Genomic DNA, 18,719 nt, shown 5'->3' with positions numbered 1-18,719 from the left:
AAACTCACCCCATTCCATACAAACGTGCGTAACCGCGACATTCAAACGAGGCTACAAAGAAAACTAATAGAACTGTAGCGACTGTGTTGACTAGGGGGTGTGAACTAGATTTCTCTTCAAGCGTTGATCGACATGGTAACGGCTCTATAGTATTGGAGAAAAGTTGAAAAAACTGACCTTCCGTTACATCTTGACGTGTCATGTCGTAACGTACAGCACGCATAAAGCAACTATTTCTGTCTTACAATCTCTCTCCACCAGGTGTAGCACTTCTATCATCCTTTAAAAACAAGAAATGGACAGTAAGTAAGGGGGGGATACCTAGTCATGTTTTGCTTCATAATTGCATGCGATCATCATTCTCAAAGCCGCTGTTTACTTCTAAGATCACTTTGGCACTGCCCTAAAACCCGATTCAAATTCGACACAAATGTTCAAATAGGTATGTAATGACACATTATATAAACTATTTATAGTGTTTTATTTACATTTTAGAGGCGATAAGGTGATAAGTTGGACAGATCTAGTGAAAAAAGCTATTTTCCCACACAACATCTGTCCTTCTCACTATCACGCATTAGTTTCGCTTCCCCACCCGCCATTTTTATAAAGACCCGACGGGGCTCATTGCCTGCTTGAATTATGCAGAAACGGGCAGAGTTTAGGTCATGTAATTGATTTTGTTGGAAAGGGGAGAAATTGTGCTTTACAATGGTATTGACATTACAGTGATCTGGAAGTATTACGTTTTTGGGGCGCTAAAATAAGGGCAATTGTACGGACCAAGGCGATGTACGAGTTTACGTTACAACAATATAGAAGATACATGACTAGAGGTTATGTAATATGGGTGCATATCCACTGCATGCTTCTTAGGTGTGCAATTGACATGACCAAGGGGCTTTTGCAAATTTGAAACTATGAAAAATGTATGTTACACCTCGTGATTTTACAGTACACAAACAAGAGTGTGCAAAATAGAAGGGTAGTCAGTGGACATTAGGTCACATGACCAAGGAGCTATTGAAATTTTACATTTTGAAAAATGCATGTAAACCCCTGTGAGATGAAAATGGACAAACTGAAGCGTGTGCAATGTGTGTCTATGCCATCGGGTTAGCTACAACCAGTTTTGAAAGTGTTTGGAGTAATGGTTAAAGAGCTATTGAAATTTGAAAAATGTGATTTGTCACTATGTTGACGGTCCCTAACTGCTGTTGGTGGACGTAAGGAAAACTACAGGCGAATATCCTTCGAATATCCAACCTGAAACTGTCTTTACCTCGGTCTCTCAACACCTGTTGAATACGCCCGGTGTCAGTAAACGTTGGAAAAACATACATTGTTGCCAGCATCACAGTTGCAGTCACCTACGCTCTGGATAACATGAAACCAGCCTAACCAGCTCTGCTAGGGCGAGTAAAATGGTCAGTGAACGGTTGTCTCACGGTAGCCAGTTATCTCTCTCGTTAGCCAGTTCGCTTGAGCGCATGACGGTTGGTTCCACGCAGCAGAGTAAAGGGAGGCGTTGTTGTCATGACGACTCTACACAACTCACCGGAAAGAAATGTGTTGCAAGGTCAGTGCTTTACGGGATCATTTTCAACTTCAACTGGGGATGTCCCGAAGATCCAAATTAGCAAGGATCATATGTTAAGGACGGGCTTTGGTTATCCAATTTCTGACGTGAAAGGTAATAAATAGTAACTTCAAAGTGAACAATGAAGCCAAATGTAATTTTATTTTGTGTCGACAGTATATTAACTAGCAAGTACTTCTGTGTCTCTTGGCAGAAGAGTTTTGAGAAAAGTCTGTGTGTAAAGCTTCACAATGTTTGTTTCCAATGCCACTGATGCTAACGTAACGTTAGCTAATAAGGAGACAAACGACACTAGCTAGCAACTCGGGTAAGAACTTTCCAATCAGTGTTAAGTCAGAACACTCTTGATTGGTTGATCGATCAAAAGGGGTATGATGACATCAGTATTTAACCTTCCCAGGTATTGATGACATTACGACATATCCGCTTTCTCAGCAGGATGCCAGTATACATCAGAAAAGGGCCTGCAGATATCCCCGAGCCCCCCGACAGCAGCCACGGTGATGACGAGGAGTTGTTCCTGAGTGACCCGGATCAACTCCAGGACCAGCTCCCCCAGCCGTTCAGAATGATAGACAAGGTCCTGGACAGACTTGTAGACAGGGCATGGGACTTCATCTCACAGAGAGAAACTGTCAGGGTCACAGAGCAAGCTATTAAAACTATACCCGTTATGCAGGTCTCAGGGGACGTAAAGGTACTAACCCATATATTTTCTCATTTATCTTCTTTTAGCCTTATAAACTTCTGTTATGTTATTGACATGATGAAACTTGATGCATAAAACCCAGTCTAATTGTGTTCACCACATGATAGTCCAACACATATCCTGTGTTTGTTCTCAGCTCCCTGTGAGGACCAACTGCGTGGCCTGCTCTGAGGATGGCAGGTACATCTTCCTGGGTCACCCCCAGGGGCTGTCTGTTATGGCTCAGCCTCAGGGTATCACCACCTCCTCCTCTTCCTCTCCCTACTGTGTGCCAGTATGGCAGGAGGACCAGGTAGAGATCACCTCTCTTCACATCACCTGTCTGGGGGAGATGGTCTACCTGCTGGCATCCCTGGATGATATGGGTAACACCACACATTTAAACAGAACACTATTATATCATATGTCTATGGGTAACACCACACATTTAAACAGAACACTATTATATCATATGTCTATGGTAACACCACAGAATTACACTATTATATCATATGTCTATGGGTAACACCACAGAATTACACTATTATATCATATGTCTATGGTAACACCACATAATTATACTATTATATCATATGTCTATGGTAACACCACATAATTACAGTATTATACCATATGTCTATGGGTAACACCACACATTTAAACAGAACACTATTATATCATATGTCTATGGTAACACCACAGAATTACACTATTATATCATATGTCTATGGTAACACCACATAATTATACTATTATATCATATGTCTATGGTAACACCACATAATTACAGTATTATACCATATGTCTATGGGTAACACCACAGAAATACACTATTATATCGTATGTCTATGGGTAACACCAAAACTATTCTAGTTGTTCTTTCTATCTCCTCACCCACCTCCTCCTCTCCCTCATCCATCTCCTCTCCCTCCTCTTCTATGAACTCCTCACCCACCTCCTCCTCTCCCTCATCCACCTCCTCTCCTTCCTCTTCTACCAATTCCTCACCCACCTCCTCTCCCTTATCCATCTCCTCTTCCTCCAACTCCTCACCTCCTTCCCCTCTTCCTCTACTTCTTCCTCTTACACCTCCTCATCTGACTGTAGGTGTTGCCAGACTGTTTGCTTATTACTCAGAAACCAGCCACCTGATAAAAGTCATGAATGAAACAGTAAGTTTGGTCTTTATTTTTTCCATTGGCTCATTCATCCCCCCTCCATCCCTCCTCTATCCTCTCCCCTGTAAATGTTCCCCAGGTCGTTGCTGGAAATGAGTGTTCTCAGTCAACTGATCTGGTAAAATAAATCATTATTTAATGACCATTTTGATTCAGTTTTGTTTTTATCGCAATATGTTATTGTTAGGAATTCAGTTAGTCAGTTTTCCATTATAACATCCCACCATTAGGGGGCAGCATTCAGAAGGTACTTTGAGCACCAGCAAGGCTAGATAAAGGAGTATGTAGCTCACAGGTGTGAGTGAGGTTAGTGCTATCCGGAATCCTTGGGACTAGGGCTGTGGCAGTCATTACATTTTGTCAGCCGGTAACTGTCATGCAAATGACTGCCGGGCTTACGGTAATTGACCTTTAATTAACATAAACACATGTAGCATCTCCAGGCCTCCACGCATACAAGCCGCTGATGTGCACCTTTTTTAAGAAAAGTCCATTCAATATCTATAATTTATTTTAGACAGGTCTAAAGAAACATTATGATATGAAGAGTAAAGGTATTTCAGGAGAACAGAATAGCATTTTTGATGTTTTTCTGCAAAGTGTAATATGCGGTAGGTAGGCTATTATATAACAGCACAATCATTTTATTAAATCCTGTAATTTTTGGGGGACTTGGGCTCATGTATAGGCCCGAGGAGTACTCATCAGCTTGGGCTCATGTATAGGCCTGAGGAGTACTCATCAGCTTGGGCTCATGTATAGGCCTGAGGAGTACTCATCAGCTTGGGCTCATGTATAGGCCTGAGGAGTACTCATCAGCTTGGGCTCATGTATATGCCTGAGGAGTACTCATCAGCTTGGGCTCATGTATAGGCCGAGGAGTACAGCTTGGGCTCATGTCGCCAATGTCCAGTAGACCCTGCCACATACCTCTGGTAAGGTAGTAGTTTTGGAATTGTTAGTTAGATTACTCGTTGGTTATTACTGCATTGTCGGAACTAGAAGCACAAGCATTTCGCTACACTCACATTAACATCTGCTAACCATGTGTATGTGACAAATAGATTTGATTTGAGCTTGGGCTCATGTATAGGCCGAGGAGTACTCATCAGCTTGGGCTCATGTATAGGCCGAGGAGTACTCATCAGCTTGGGCTCATGTATAGGCTGAGGAGTACTCATCAGCTTGGGCTCATGTATAGGCCTGAGGAGTACTCATCAGCTTGGGCTCATGTATAGGCCGAGGAGTACTCATCAGCTTGGGCTCATGTATAGGCCGAGGAGTACTCATCAGCTTGGGCTCATGTATAGGCCGAGGAGTATTCATCAGGTCTAATATGCAGTTTGGTGTTCTACATGCAGCATCTTAAATGCTTTGAATGAATCATCACCTTAGAAAGGCTGTCCATGTAGTTGTTTGCCTTTGAAACAACATCCAATGACCATGTTTTCCACTCAGTTTCAACCTGTTGAAGTTATTTCTTCAAATTGATCAATCACAGTGAGTTCAAACAATGTAGCCTAATTTAATTTTAAAAGTATGATACTGTTTTGATGACAAGGTTTTGATGCGATTTTTCGATTTCATTTGCATTGATGTCAGAGTGATTACTGGGATAATAGAGCCCTGAGTACCAGACCATTAGGGACCTGATGGAGGGACAATATAGCCCTGAGTACCAGGCCATTAGGACCTGATGGAGGGACAATAGACCCCTGAATACCAGACCATTAGGGACCTGATGGAGGGACAATATAGCCTGAGTACCAGGCCATTAGGTCCTGATGGAGGGACAATAGACAATAGGCCCTGTCATTAGCAAGGTGGGTACTACCAATGCATCAGCGCCATTCATGTACAGAGTAGGAGGAGATTACGGTGACTCAGCGGTCAAGGTGACTAGTTGAAGAAAGAAAATATGTAATTGACCCAAACTACTCTTGGAAGCAGCTCAGGATAAGAGCGTCTGCTAAATGGGGTAAATGTAAACTTCAATGGGGACGTCCCAAGAATCCCAGATAGCAAGGTCCCTGTCAGTGATTGGCGGGTGATTGCAGAGTCTGAGGTGGAAGGCAATGGACATAGTTTGTCTAGTTGGTTTCATCCCAGTTATCATTAGATTATATCTTATCATGAACCTTTTAATGTGACCAGGATGACCTCAACCAGAGAAGTGTCTGTGTGAAGTTTGAACTGTCCAGAGGAGGAGACTACGGAGCTGCTACCATCAGCTGTAAGGTTTATTACACAACACAGATCATGGTCACACCTCATCTGCATAATGATGAATACACCATCCTGAATATTAAATTACACAGATCATGGTCACACCTCATCTGCATAATGATGAATACACCATCCTGAATATTAAATTACACAGATCATGGTCACATCTCATCTGCATAATGATGAATACATCATCCTGAATATTAAATTACACAGATCATGGTCACACCTCATCTGCATAATGATGAATACATCATCCTGAATATTAAATTACACAGATCATGGTCACATCTCATCTGCATAATGATGAATACATCATCCTGAATATTAAATTACACAGATCATGGTCACATCTCATCTGCATAATGATGAATACACCATCCTGAATATTAAATTACACAGATCATGGTCACACCTCATCTGCATAATGATGAATACACCATCCTGAATATTAAATTACACAGATCATGGTCACATCTCATCTGCATAATGATGAATACATCATCCTGAATATTAAATTACACAGATCATGGTCACATCTCATCTGCATAATGATGAATACACCATCCTGAATATTAAATTACACAGATCATGGTCACATCTCATCTGCATAATGATGAATACATCATCCTGAATATTAAATTACACAACACAGTAATTTATTGATTATCTGTGGTATGAGTATAAACAATATTGTTTCTAGTGGAGTTACAAGTCAAGTGTCCTGGCACCTGGCTTCCCAACAGTTCAAAAGATTGACGAGTGACGGAAGTGATAGTTAGTCCTAGGTATGCAGGCCTTTTCATCTGTTTAGTCCAGTCCTAAGTACAGTATGCAGGCCTTTTCATCTGTTTAGTCCAGTCCTAAGTATGCAGGCCTTTTCATCTGTTTAGTCCAGTCCTAAGTATGCAGGCCTTTCCATCTGTTTAGTCCTAGGTATGCAGGCCTTTTCATCTGTTTAGTCCTAAGTATGCAGGCCTTTTCATCTGTTTAGTCCTAAGTATGCAGGCCTTTTCATCTGTTTAGTCCTAAGTATGCAGGCCTTTTCATCTGTTTAGTCCAGTCCTAAGTACAGTATGCAGGCCTTTTCATCTGTTTAGTCCTAGGTATGCAGGCCTTTTCATCTGTTTAGTCCAGTCCTAAGTATGCAGGCCTTTCCATCTGTTTAGTCCTAGGTATGCAGGCCTTTCCATCTGTTTAGTCCAGTCCTAAGTATGCAGGCCTTTTTATCTGTTTAGTCCAGTCCTAAGTATGCAGGCCTTTTCATCTGTTTAGTCCAGTCCTAAGTATGCAGGCCTTTCCATCTGTTTAGTCCTAGGTATGCAGGCCTTTTCATCTGTTTAGTCCTAAGTATGCAGGCCTTTTCATCTGTTTAGTCCTAAGTATGCAGGCCTTTTCATCTGTTTAGTCCTAGGTATGCAGGCCTTTTCATCTGTTTAGTCCTAAGTATGCAGGCCTTTTTATCTGTTTAGTCCAGTCCTAAGTATGCAGGCCTTTTCATCTGTTTAGTCCAGTCCTAAGTATGCAGGCCTTTTCATCTGTTTAGTCCTAAGTATGCAGGCCTTTCCATCTGTTTAGTACAGTCCTAAGTACAGTATGCAGGCCTTTCCATCTGTTTAGTACAGTCCTAAGTACAGTATGCAGGCCTTTCATCTGTTTAGTCCTAAGTATGCAGGCCTTTCATCTGTTTAGTCCAGTCCTAAGTATGCAGGCCTTTTCATCTGTTTAGTCCAGTCCTAAGTATGCAGGCCTTTTCATCTGTTTAGTCCTAAGTATGCAGGCCTTTCATCTGTTTAGTCCAGTCCTAAGTATGCAGGCCTTTCCATCTGTTTAGTCCAGTCCTAAGTATGCATCTAGAATATTTCATTCAATCCTCATATTATTTTCATGTCTCCCAACAGGTAATGGTTGTCAGTGTTTAGAGGTGTACAGGTTCCCTAAAGACTCCTGGCTGAAAGAGCTGTCCCAGCATGCACCTGGAGTAGGAGATACAGGCAAACTGTCTCCTGTCGCCATGCTGATGAAGATCAAACCACCTAAACCTCACACAGGTACTTCCCATGACATACTGTCGTACCAAACTTTAACAGATCACGGTAGGGTTGTTCCATGTCATTTCAGCAAGACATGACCCCCACCATCTCAGATCGATCTGAAATAGTTTCTGTTGTAGAAACAGATAAGTTCAGCATTCCTGAATTATTATTTTGATAAAAATATAATTTGATCTCTAAGAAATTAAGCTTATTGATTTTATTTTAATTTATAGGATTCATATAATATTCAATAAAAATAGTACCTAACATCCAATTTGGACCCATCTTTATTTCTGACAATGAGTCCGACATGAGAAATCGAAATAAATGGTCAAAATCCATCCACGGACCGCCCCCCATGACCGCCCCCCACACCAATCCCAACCCAACAACGAGTATATAGTATCAGTTGTTGGTGGTCCAGGGAGGTGGTGGTCAAGGGAGAGGAGGAGGTGGTGGTCCAGGGAGAGGAGGAGGAGGTGGTCCAGGGAGAGGAGGAGGAGGTGGTCCAGGGAGAGGAGGAAGAGGTGGTCCAGGAGGAGGAGGAGGTGGTCCAGGGAGAGGAGGAGGTGGTCCAAGGAGAGGAGGAGGAGGTCCAGGGAGAGGAGGAGGTGGTGGTCCAGGGAGAGGAGGAGGAGGTCCAGGGAAAGGAGGACGAGGAGGTGGTCCAGGGAGAGGAGGAGGTCTAGGGAGATGAGGAGGTGGTCCAGGGAGAGGAGGAGGAGGTGGTCCAGGGAGAGGAGGAGGAGGTGGTCCAGGGGGAGGAGGTGGTCCAGGGAGAGGAGTAGGAGGTGGTCCAGGGAGAGGAGGAGGTGGTGGTCCAGGGAGAGGAGGAGGAGGTGGTCCAGGGAGAGGAGGAGGAGGAGGTGGTCCAGGGAGAGGAGGTCCAGGGAGAGGAGGAGGTCCAGGGAGAGGAGGAGGAGGAGGAGGTCCAGGGGGAGGAGGAGGAGGTCCAGGGAGAGGAGGAGGTCCAGGGAGAGAAGGAGGAGGAGGAGGTCCAGGGAGAGTAGGCGGAGGTGGTCCAGGGAGAGGAGGAGGTCCAGGGAGAGGAGGAGGTGGTCCAAGGAGAGGAGGAGGAGGTCCAGGAAGAGGAGGAGGTGGTGGTCCAGGGGGAGGAGGAGGAGGTCCAGGGAGAGGAGGAGGAGGTCCAGGAAGAGGAGGAGGTGGTGGTCCAGGGAGAGGAGGAGGAGGTCCAGGGAGAGGGAGAGGAGGAGGTGGTCCAGGGAGAGGAGGAGGTGGTCCAGGGAGAGGAGGAGGAGGTCCAAGGAGAGGAGGAGGCAGTCCAGGGAGAGGAGGAGGAGGCAGTCCAGGGAGAGGAGGAGGAGGTAGTCCAGGGAGAGGAGGAGGAGGTCCAGGGAGAGGAGGAGGATGTAGTCCAGGGAGAGCAGGAGGAGGTTGTCCAGCGAGAGGAGGAGCGGTATGATGGCAGCCCTTGCTTTGGTTTTGTTAACCTGGCCACTGTTTCAAATGCTAACTTTTTAGCATTTGCGGCACAAATCCCATGCAAGTCAACAGTACATATATTAGCATTTTTGTGCTTCATATCTAAGTCAGATTATACAGTTACACAATCAATTTCTTTGATTCTTTAGGATGATTTTATATTTATTATGGATCCCCATTACTCTTCCTGGGGTCTGGCAAAATGAAGGTAGTTATACAAACATTACAATACATTCACTACAGAATTCACAACATACTGTGTGTGCCCTCAGGCCCATACTCCACTACCACATATCTACAATGCAAAATCCACGTGTTTGTGTGTGTGTGTATAGTGCGTATGTTATCGTGTTTGTATGCATGTGTCTGTGCCTATGTTTGTGTTACTTTACAGTCCTCGCTGTTCCATAACATGTATTTTTACCTGCTTTTTAAATCTGATTCTACTGCTGCATCAGTTACCTGATGTGGAATAGAGTTCCATGTAGTCATGGCTCTATATATTACTGTGCATCTCCCATAGTCTGATCTGGACTTGGGGACTGTGAAGAGACCTCTTTTGGATTGTGTCTCACGGTTTGTATAACATGGCAGCCTTCCAAATGGCACCCTATTACCTATATAGTGTTCTAATGAACATGAAGCATGAAAATGCTATTATAAGTACCATTGACTTGCATTGAATTTGTGCGACAAATGCTAAGAAGTTAGCACTTAAAACAGTGGCTGAAAAACCCAAGCATGGGTTGCTGTCACACCTTGTCAAAAGACAACCAATGTCATTTTGCAATTTGGGTGAACAATCCCTTTAACATTGGAGGGGTCTTCAAACTTTTCCCACCTAATAGCATGAACACCACCATCTAGGGGTCAGAACCTGTATTGTCGTTGTTGGGGTGTTGTGGGTGTGGGGTCTGAGTGGCTATTGACCATTCCTTTGGATTCCTCATGTCAGACTCATTAGTAGAAACAGTTTGGTCCAAATTGGATGTTAGGTACTATATTTATTGAATATTATATGAATCCTATAAATTAAAAAGGCCAATTTGGCTGCAATCAATTAGCTTAATTTCTCAGATGTCAAATTATATTTCAACAAAATAATTTGCAGGAATGCTAATCTTATCTGTTTCTAACAACAGAAATGATTTCAGAACGATCTGAGACTGTGGGTGTCGACCCGGTAACCAAACAGTAGTTTAAAAAATATATTGTAAAGACAGTGTATCAACATGAGAATAACAGATTTATTTATTTAATTAGGCAAGTCAGTTAAGAACATTGTTTCAACGTGAGAATAACAGATATACATTGTATCAACATGAGAATAACAGGAAGGCAATATGTCTGTCATATTTGATAGGCTCTACCATGAAGAGTCCATTTGAGGTGTTGCAGAAGACCGAGGATGGCAATGTGATTGGCTCAGGACAGAACCACCTGATCAGCAGTCGCCAATGGGAGGACCAGGACGCTGTGTTTAAGTCTGTATACAGGAAGTACATGGTTACTAACCCCAGCAACACTACAGACCCAGAGGACAGACCCAGGTAAACACTACAGTTGAATGAGAGTGGTTAGTCTTAAAATCCTCAGATTGTAATGATAACAGAAAATAAGACCTGACAGGGCCCTGTGTCCTCAGTCTGAATCAGACTATACCCAGACAGCTACTGATGATCTGTTAGGGCCCTGGGTCCTCAGTTTGAATCAGACTATACCCAGACAGCTACTGATGATCTGTTAGAGCCCTGGGTCCTCAGTCTGAATCAGACTATACCCAGGCAGCTACTGATGATCTGTTAGGGCCCTGGGTCCTCAGTCTGAATCAGACTATACCCAGACAGCTACTGATGATCTGTTAGGGCCCTGGGTCCTCAGTCTGAATCAGACTATACCCAGAAAGCTACTGATGATCTGTTAGGGCCCTGGGTCCTCAGTCTGAATCAGACTATACCCAGGCAGCTACTGATGATCTGTTAGGGCCCTGGGTCCTCAGTTTGAATGGGCGGCCTGGGCGGCCGGGTAAGCCTGGGCGGCCGGGTAAGGAAGTTGTTGATTGCTAATGAGATGATTAATCTGGCCTGGGCGGCCGGGTAAGGAAGTTGTTGATTGCTAATGAGAGGATTAATCTGGCCTGGGCGGCTGTGTAAGGAAGTTGTTGATTGCTAATGAGAGGATTCGATTAATCTGGCCTGGGCGGCCGGGTAAGGAAGTTGTTGATTGCTAATGAGAGGATTAATCTGGCCTGGGCGGCCGGGTAAGGAAGTTGTTGATTGCTAATGAGAGGATTAATCTGGCCTGGGCGGCCGTGTAAGGAAGTTGTTGATTGCTAATGAGACGATTCGATTAATCTGGCCTGGGCGGCCGTGTAAGGAAGTTGTTGATTGCTAATGAGAGGATTAATCTGGCCTGGGCGGCCGTGTAAGGAAGTTGTTGATTGCTAATGAGAGGATTAATCTGGCCTGGGCGGCCGTGTAAGGAAGTTGTTGATTGCTAATGAGAGGATTCGATTAATCTGGCCTGGGCGGCCGTGTAAGGAAGTTGTTGATTGCTAATGAGAGGATTAATCTGGCCTGGGCGGCCGTGTAAGGAAGTTGTTGATTGCTAATGAGAAGATGAATCTGGCCTGGGCGGCCGTGTAAGGAAGTTGTTGATTGCTAATGAGAGGATTAATCTGGCCTGGGCGGCCGTGTAAGGAAGTTGTTGATTGCTAATGAGATGATTAATCTGGCCTGGGCGGCCGGTTAAGGAAGTTGTTGATTGCTAATGAGAGGATTAATCTGGCCTGGGCGGCTGTGTAAGGAAGTTGTTGATTGCTAATGAGAGGATTCGATTAATCTGGCCTGGGCGGCCGGGTAAGGAAGTTGTTGATTGCTAATGAGAGGATTAATCTGGCCTGGGCGGCCTGGTAAGGAAGTTGTTGATTGCTAATGAGAGGATTAATCTGGCCTGGGCGGCCGTGTAAGGAAGTTGTTGATTGCTAATGAGACGATTCGATTAATCTGGCCTGGGCGGCCGGGTAAGGAAGTTGTTGATTGCTAATGAGAGGATTCGATTAATCTGGCCTGGGCGGCCGTGTAAGGAAGTTGTTGATTGCTAATGAGAGGATTAATCTGGCCTGGGCGGCCGTGTAAGGAAGTTGTTGATTGCTAATGAGAGGATTAATCTGGCCTGGGCGGCCGTGTAAGGAAGTTGTTGATTGCTAATGAGAGGATTCGATTAATCTGGCCTGGGCGGCCGTGTAAGGAAGTTGTTGATTGCTAATGAGAGGATTAATCTGGCCTGGGCGGCCGTGTAAGGAAGTTGTTGATTGCTAATGAGAAGATTAATCTGGCCTGGGCGGCCGTGTAAGGAAGTTGTTGATTGCTAATGAGAGGATTAATCTGGCCTGGGCGGCCGTGTAAGGAAGTTGTTGATTGCTAATGAGAGGATTAATCTGGCCTGGGCGGCCGTGTAAGGAAGTTGTTGATTGCTAATGAGAGGATTAATCTGGCCTGGGCGGCCGTGTCAGGCAGTTGTTGATTGCTAATGAGAGGATTTGATTAATCTGGCCTGGGCGGCCGGGTAAGGAAGTTGTTGATTGCTAATGAGAGGATTAATCTGGCCTGGGCGACCGTGTAAAGTTGTTGATTGCTAATGAGAGGATTAATCTGGCCTGGGCGGCCGTGTCAGGCAGTTGTTGATTGCTAATGAGAGGATTAATCTGGCCTGGGCGGCCGTGTAAGGAAGTTGTTGATTGCTAATGAGAGGATTAATCTGGCCTGGGCGGCCGTGTCAGGCAGTTGTTGATTGCTAATGAGAGGATTAATCGGGCCTTGGCGGCCGTGTAAGGAAGTTGTTGATTGCTAATGAGAGGATTAATCTGGCCTGGGCGGCCATGTCAGGAAGTTGTTGATTGCTAATGAGAGGATTAATCTGGCCTTGGCGACCGTGTCAGGAAGTTGTTGATTGATAATGAGAGTATTAATCTGGCCTGGGCGGCCGTGTAAGGAAGTTGTTGATTGATAATGAGAGGATTAATCTGGCCTGGGCGGCCATGTCAGGAAGTTGTTGATTGCTAATGAGAAGATTAATCTGGCCTGGGCGGCCATGTCAGGAAGTTGTTGATTGCTAATGAGAGGATTAATCTGGCCTGGGCGGCCGTGTAAGGAAGTTGTTGATTGATAATGAGAGGATTAATCTGGCCTGGGCGGCCGTGTCAGGCAGTTGTTGATTGATAATGAGAGGATTAATCTGGCCTGGGCGGCCGTGTAAGGAAGTTGTTGATTGATAATGAGAGGATTAATCTGGCCTGGGCGGCCGTGTAAGGAAGTTGTTGATTGATAATGAGAGGATTAATCTGGCCTGGGCGGCCGTGTCAGGCAGTTGTTGATTGATAATGAGAGGATTAATCTGGCCTGGGCGGCCGTGTAAGGAAGTTGTTGATTGATAATGAGAGGATTAATCTGGCCTGGGCGGCCGGGTAAGGAAGTTGTTGATTGATAATGAGAGGATTAATCTGGCCTGGGCGGCCGTGTAAGGAAGTTGTTGATTGATAATGAGAGGATTAATCTGGCCTGGGCGGCCGTGTCAGGCAGTTGTTGATCTATAATGAGAGGATTAATCTGGCCTGGGCGGCCGTGTAAGGAAGTTGTTGATTGATAATGAGAGGATTAATCTGGCCTGGGCGGCCGTGTCAGCGTGTTTTGCACCTGGTGAAGTTGATTAGTTTTGGAACCAGGCTGCCTCCCGGGTGTGAGCCAGGTGCCCAGCTCTGTCCCACAGCGGACTCAGATCAAAACACAAGTGATGTAATTAACCACTGCAGTTATTAGTATGATTCTGTGTTTTCACATTACAAAAGTTATTTATTTTGATAAAAACACTTTATCTGCCTTCCCACTGAAAACTAGTTCTAAAATCCAAACATGTATTTTATGCAAAAGAGATGTATGTTTCTGGATGATGCACCATGCTGCCTTGTTGACAACATGACCGAGTGATGCAGATTACTGTTCCATTTGAGAAGGGCCACCGACCGGTGCGCCTCGGCTCAGCATAATGGAATCCGCCCACCATTGAAAGGTGCACTAGTGTTTTAACCGTGGAGATGACGTGTTAGTGTTGTAACCATGGAGATGCTGTGTTTGAAGCTGTGTGACCAGTCACTTCCTGCTTCCTGGAGGTCTGTTTCCTGTCCTGGGAGGAGTTAAGCCTCAGACAGGTGGGTTAAGACAATTTAACAAATGTTTTTTCATTACATGTGAATATCATGAATTTGTTTTAAAATATTTTATTGATGCCATCAGTTCTGTATTTAAATCTTTAATTGATGCCATGGGTTCTGTATTTAAATCTTTAATTGATGCCATGGGTCCTGTTGCAGATTGAGATCGACAACACATAAAATATCAATTTTATCCGCTCTTAAATCAAATGTTTTTATCTTACTCTCTTCTTAGAAGCATCCCTTCTATTTGTAGTAAAATACATCCCCTTTATCAAATTAAATTCAAATGTATTTACAAAGCACTTTTTACATCAGCAGATGTCACTAAGTGCTATACAAAAACCCTGCCTAAAACAACAAGTAATGCAGATGTAGAAGCACTGTGGCTAGGAAAAACTTCCTAGAAAGGCAGGAACCTAGGAAGAAACCTAAAGAGGAACCAGGCTCTGAGGTGTGGCCAGTCCTCTTCTGGCTCTGCCGGGTGGAGATTTTAAGAGTACATGGCCATTAAGGCCAGATTGTTCTTCAAGATGTTCAAACATTCATAGATGACCAGCAGGGTCAAATAATAATCACAGTGGTTGTAGAGTGTTCAACATGTGAGTACCTCAGGAGTAAATGTGAGTTGGCTTTTCATAGCCGAACATTCAGAGGTTGAGACAGCAGGTCTGGAACAAGGTAACACGTCTGGTGAACAGGTCAGGGTTCCATAGCCGCAGGCAGAACAGTTGAAACTGGAGCAGCAGCATGGCCAGATGGACAGGGGACAGCCAGGAGTCATCAGGCCAGGTAGTCCAACCTTGAAATCAGCCCTAGCCTTAACAGGGAGCCAGTGTAGAGAGGCTAGCACTAGAGTAATATGATCACATTTTCTTCTTCTAGTGAAGATTCTAGCAGCCGTGTTTAGCAATAACTGAAGTTTATTTAGTGATTTATCTGGGTAGCAGGAGAGTAGAGCATTGCAGTAGTCTAATCTAGAAATAACAAAAGCATGAATTAGCTGCATCATTTTTGGAAAAAAAGATTCTGAATTTTGGCCTCCTGGGTGGCGCAGTACTAGCTGTGCCACCAGAGATTCTGGGTTCAAACCCATTGGGCGGTGCACAATTGGCCCAGCGTTGTCCGGGTTAGGGAGGGTTTGCCCGGCAGGGATATCCTTGTCTCATCGCACACTAGCGACTCCTGTGGCGCAGTGCACGCTGACCAGGTCGCCAACTATTTTGTCCAAGTTTAAAAGTAAAACATTTGCCGCCATACACTTCCTTATGTCTGAAACACAGGCTTCCAGGGTAGGCAATTTTGGTGCTTAACCATATTTCATCGAAATGTCCAGCTGTGTGTCATCCGTATAGCAGTAAAAGTTGACATTGTGTTTCTGAATGACATCACCAAGAGGTAGAATATATAGTGAAAACAATAGTAGTCCTAAAACGTAACCTTGAGGAACACCGAAATTTACCAATGATTTGTTAGAGGACAAACCATCCACAGTGACGAACTGATAACATCTAAACCAGGCAAGAACTTGTCCCTGCAGATCAATTAGTCTTTCCAAAAGAATGTGGTGATCGATGGTGTCAAAAGCAGCACTGAGGTCTAGGGAGCATGAGGACAGATGCAGAGCCTTGGTTTGACTGCATTTAAAAGTCAATTTACTCAGTACAGAGTTCAGTGTGTCAAATCGGAGGGCCTGTTGTCCGGACCTCTGGCAGTCTCTATGGGGGTGCCACAGGGTTCAATTCTCGGGCCGACTCTTTTCTCTGTATACATCAATGATGTCGCTCTTGCTGCTGGTGATTCTCTGATCCACCTCTGCGCAGACGATACCATTCTGTATACTTCTGTCCCTTCTTTGGACACTATGTTAACTAACCTCCAAATGAGCTTCAATGCCACACAACTCTCCTTCCGTGGCCTCCAACTGCTTTTAAATGCAAGTAAAACAAAATGCATGCTCTTCAACCGATCGGTTCTGACTTAGAATATGTGGACATCTACAAATACCTAGGTGTCTGGTTAGACTGTAAACTCTCCTTCCAGACTCACATTAAGCATCTCCAATCCAAAATTAAATCTAGGATCGGCATCCTATTTCGCAACAAAGCATCCTTCACTCATGCTGCCACACACCCTCGTAAAACGGACTATCCTACCGATCCTAGACTTCGGCGATGTCATTTACAAAATAGCCTCAACACTCTACTCAGCAAATTGGATGCAGTCTATCACAGTGCCACCCGTTTTGTCACCAAAGCCCCATATACTACTGTCGTGTCTTTGGCTATGCCGGATTAAGTGATAGGAAATGCTATTCTATAAAATATTTTCTCTGTAATATTACCTGATTGAGGTAATCATGTAAATGTAATTAACTAGAACGTCGGGGCACCACAAAATAATATTTATAGAGCTGTTATCTTCCGAATAAACTCTTAAAGACCTAGTAATAATTTACATCAATAGCAGTCAATATTAATCGTCACCTTATTTCAGTCTCATCTGAAAGTTGTAAATTCTTGGTTATCTTCATGAACCCTGGCTAACAAGTTGAATCAGCAATACAAAATTGCTATTTACTAAATAGGTGTGGCAGGGTAGCCTAGTGGTTAGAGCGTTGGACTAGTAACCGAAAGGTTGCAAGTTCAAATCCCCAAGCTGACAAGGTACAAATCTGTCGTTCTGCCCCTGAACCGACTGTTCCTAGGCCATCATTGAAAATAAAAATGTGTTCTTAACTGACTTGCCTAGTTAAATAAAATAAAGGTAAAATGAGGTACAATAAATAAATAAAATACCTATTTACTAAATAACTAATCATACAGAATCAACCATACATTGATTACAAATTACGTCATAAAGGAAAATGTCCCTAGCGGACGGAGCAGACATGACAGCTGGTTACACAAAGGAAAGGGGGTTGGGTTTGAGTGAAAGAGCGAGAAGACTGAGGAACAAAGGGAGAAGCTGTGCTATTGTAAATACGTAATTTCCTATCTATGCATTCTAAATTACCGCCCATTTGGAAAAGGAAAATGCAATAAATATTTACTCTGAGCTTCAATAGGTTGGTGGTAGAAGGAAGGCAGTGTTGGCCAACAGAGTCCACTACGTTGTATTGTCGTCATTGGGTGGTAGACGGGATACTCTGTCTGTCCTCTCCTAACCCACGTTTACAGCGGCCGCTGCTAACACAACGGCTAGGAGGTATCACTTCTGTAGTGAGTTCAAATTTCATACCATTCGCAACCAAAGCTCACGCTGAGGTTGGTTTAGTTCTGTAGTTGACATGTTAGTCCTTTTCATGTTAGTCCTCGGAACAGGAGGTTACATTTTCATCAAGGGCTTATATAGTGGAGGGAGAGAAAGGTGTGTTTCATAGTTTGTCTCTTCACAGGGGCGGAGCAGAGCTCTAATCTTATGAAAACCCAATTCTCTCATTTGAAGCTAAAATTACATTTGAATCTTTTGACAAATAGTTTCATTTAAATTGCATTTAAATTGCACAACAATTCCATGTGAATCTGATAACTATAATGTGTAGACTTTCCCAGATACAGTTTATGTGGTCCTGTCATCAGTCATAATGTCTCAGATGACAACCGAACTGACATCATATTCATTAAGTACCAACACATATTTTCAACTGGTTCTATTACCAAAATATGGTTCCTTTCCTTCCACTTGTTTGATGTTCCCAGACTCTCTATGTTTAACAAAGGCTATTTAAAACCTCTTAGAGCCATGTGAGACGCTAGCGTCCCACCTAGTCAACAGGAAATGGAAGTGCGCAATGCCAAATGCTAATAGTATTCGATAAAACTCAAACTTTCATTAAAACACACATGCAGGGTACTGAATTAAAGCTACACTCGTTGTGAATCTAGCCAACATGTCAGATTTTTAAAATGCTTTTCGGCGAAAGCATGAGAAGCTATTATCTGATAGCATGCAACCCCCCGAAATACCTGAAGGGGACGTAAACAAAAGAATTAGCGTAGCCGGCGCTACACAAAACGCAGAAATAAAATATAAAACATTCATTACCTTTGACGAGCTTCTTTGTTGGCACTCCTATATGTCCCATAAACATCACAATTGGGTATTTTTTCCGATTAAATCCGTCCATGTATACCCAAAATGTCCATTTATATAGCCCGTCTGATCCATGGAAAAGCACCGTTCCAAAACGCAACGTCATTTTTTAAAATGAAAAAAGTTGCCTATAAACTTTGACAAAACACTTCAAACTACTTTTTTAACCCAACTTTAGGTATTTGTAAACGCTAATAATCGATCAAATTGATCACGGGGCGATCTGTATTCAATAGCAGCTACT

At 43.8% G+C, this 18,719-nt stretch overlaps 1 protein-coding gene across 2 annotated transcripts in view; it reads left to right on the top strand.

Moving 5' to 3' along the window:
* The first annotated feature begins 1,520 nt into the window (after window positions 1-1,520).
* Window positions 1,521-18,719, top strand: part of LOC139394706 (WD repeat-containing protein 93-like) — a 43,732-nt gene continuing 26,533 nt past the window's right edge. Inside the window, exons 1-8 of one of the 2 annotated variants that reach the window (XM_071142804.1) lie at window positions 1,521-1,579; window positions 2,036-2,180; window positions 2,446-2,674; window positions 3,396-3,460; window positions 5,621-5,699; window positions 7,594-7,743; window positions 10,535-10,721; window positions 14,307-14,377. In XM_071142804.1, the coding sequence (XP_070998905.1) occupies window positions 2,040-2,180; window positions 2,446-2,674; window positions 3,396-3,460; window positions 5,621-5,699; window positions 7,594-7,743; window positions 10,535-10,721; window positions 14,307-14,377 (922 nt within the window). In that variant the 5' untranslated portion in view covers window positions 1,521-1,579; window positions 2,036-2,039. Of the gene's footprint in view, window positions 1,580-2,035; window positions 2,298-2,445; window positions 2,675-3,395; window positions 3,461-5,620; window positions 5,700-7,593; window positions 7,744-10,534; window positions 10,722-14,306; window positions 14,378-18,719 lie in introns of both variants that reach the window. The other variant, XM_071142803.1, reaches the window with a different exon arrangement.

The sequence above is a fragment of the Oncorhynchus clarkii genome, unplaced genomic scaffold (genome assembly GCF_045791955.1).
Source record: "Oncorhynchus clarkii lewisi isolate Uvic-CL-2024 unplaced genomic scaffold, UVic_Ocla_1.0 unplaced_contig_12164_pilon_pilon, whole genome shotgun sequence".
Classification (NCBI taxonomy): Eukaryota; Metazoa; Chordata; class Actinopteri; order Salmoniformes; family Salmonidae; genus Oncorhynchus; species Oncorhynchus clarkii.
The sequence above is the reverse complement of the archived record's forward strand: the minus strand, read 5'-3'. Positions and strand labels throughout refer to the sequence as shown.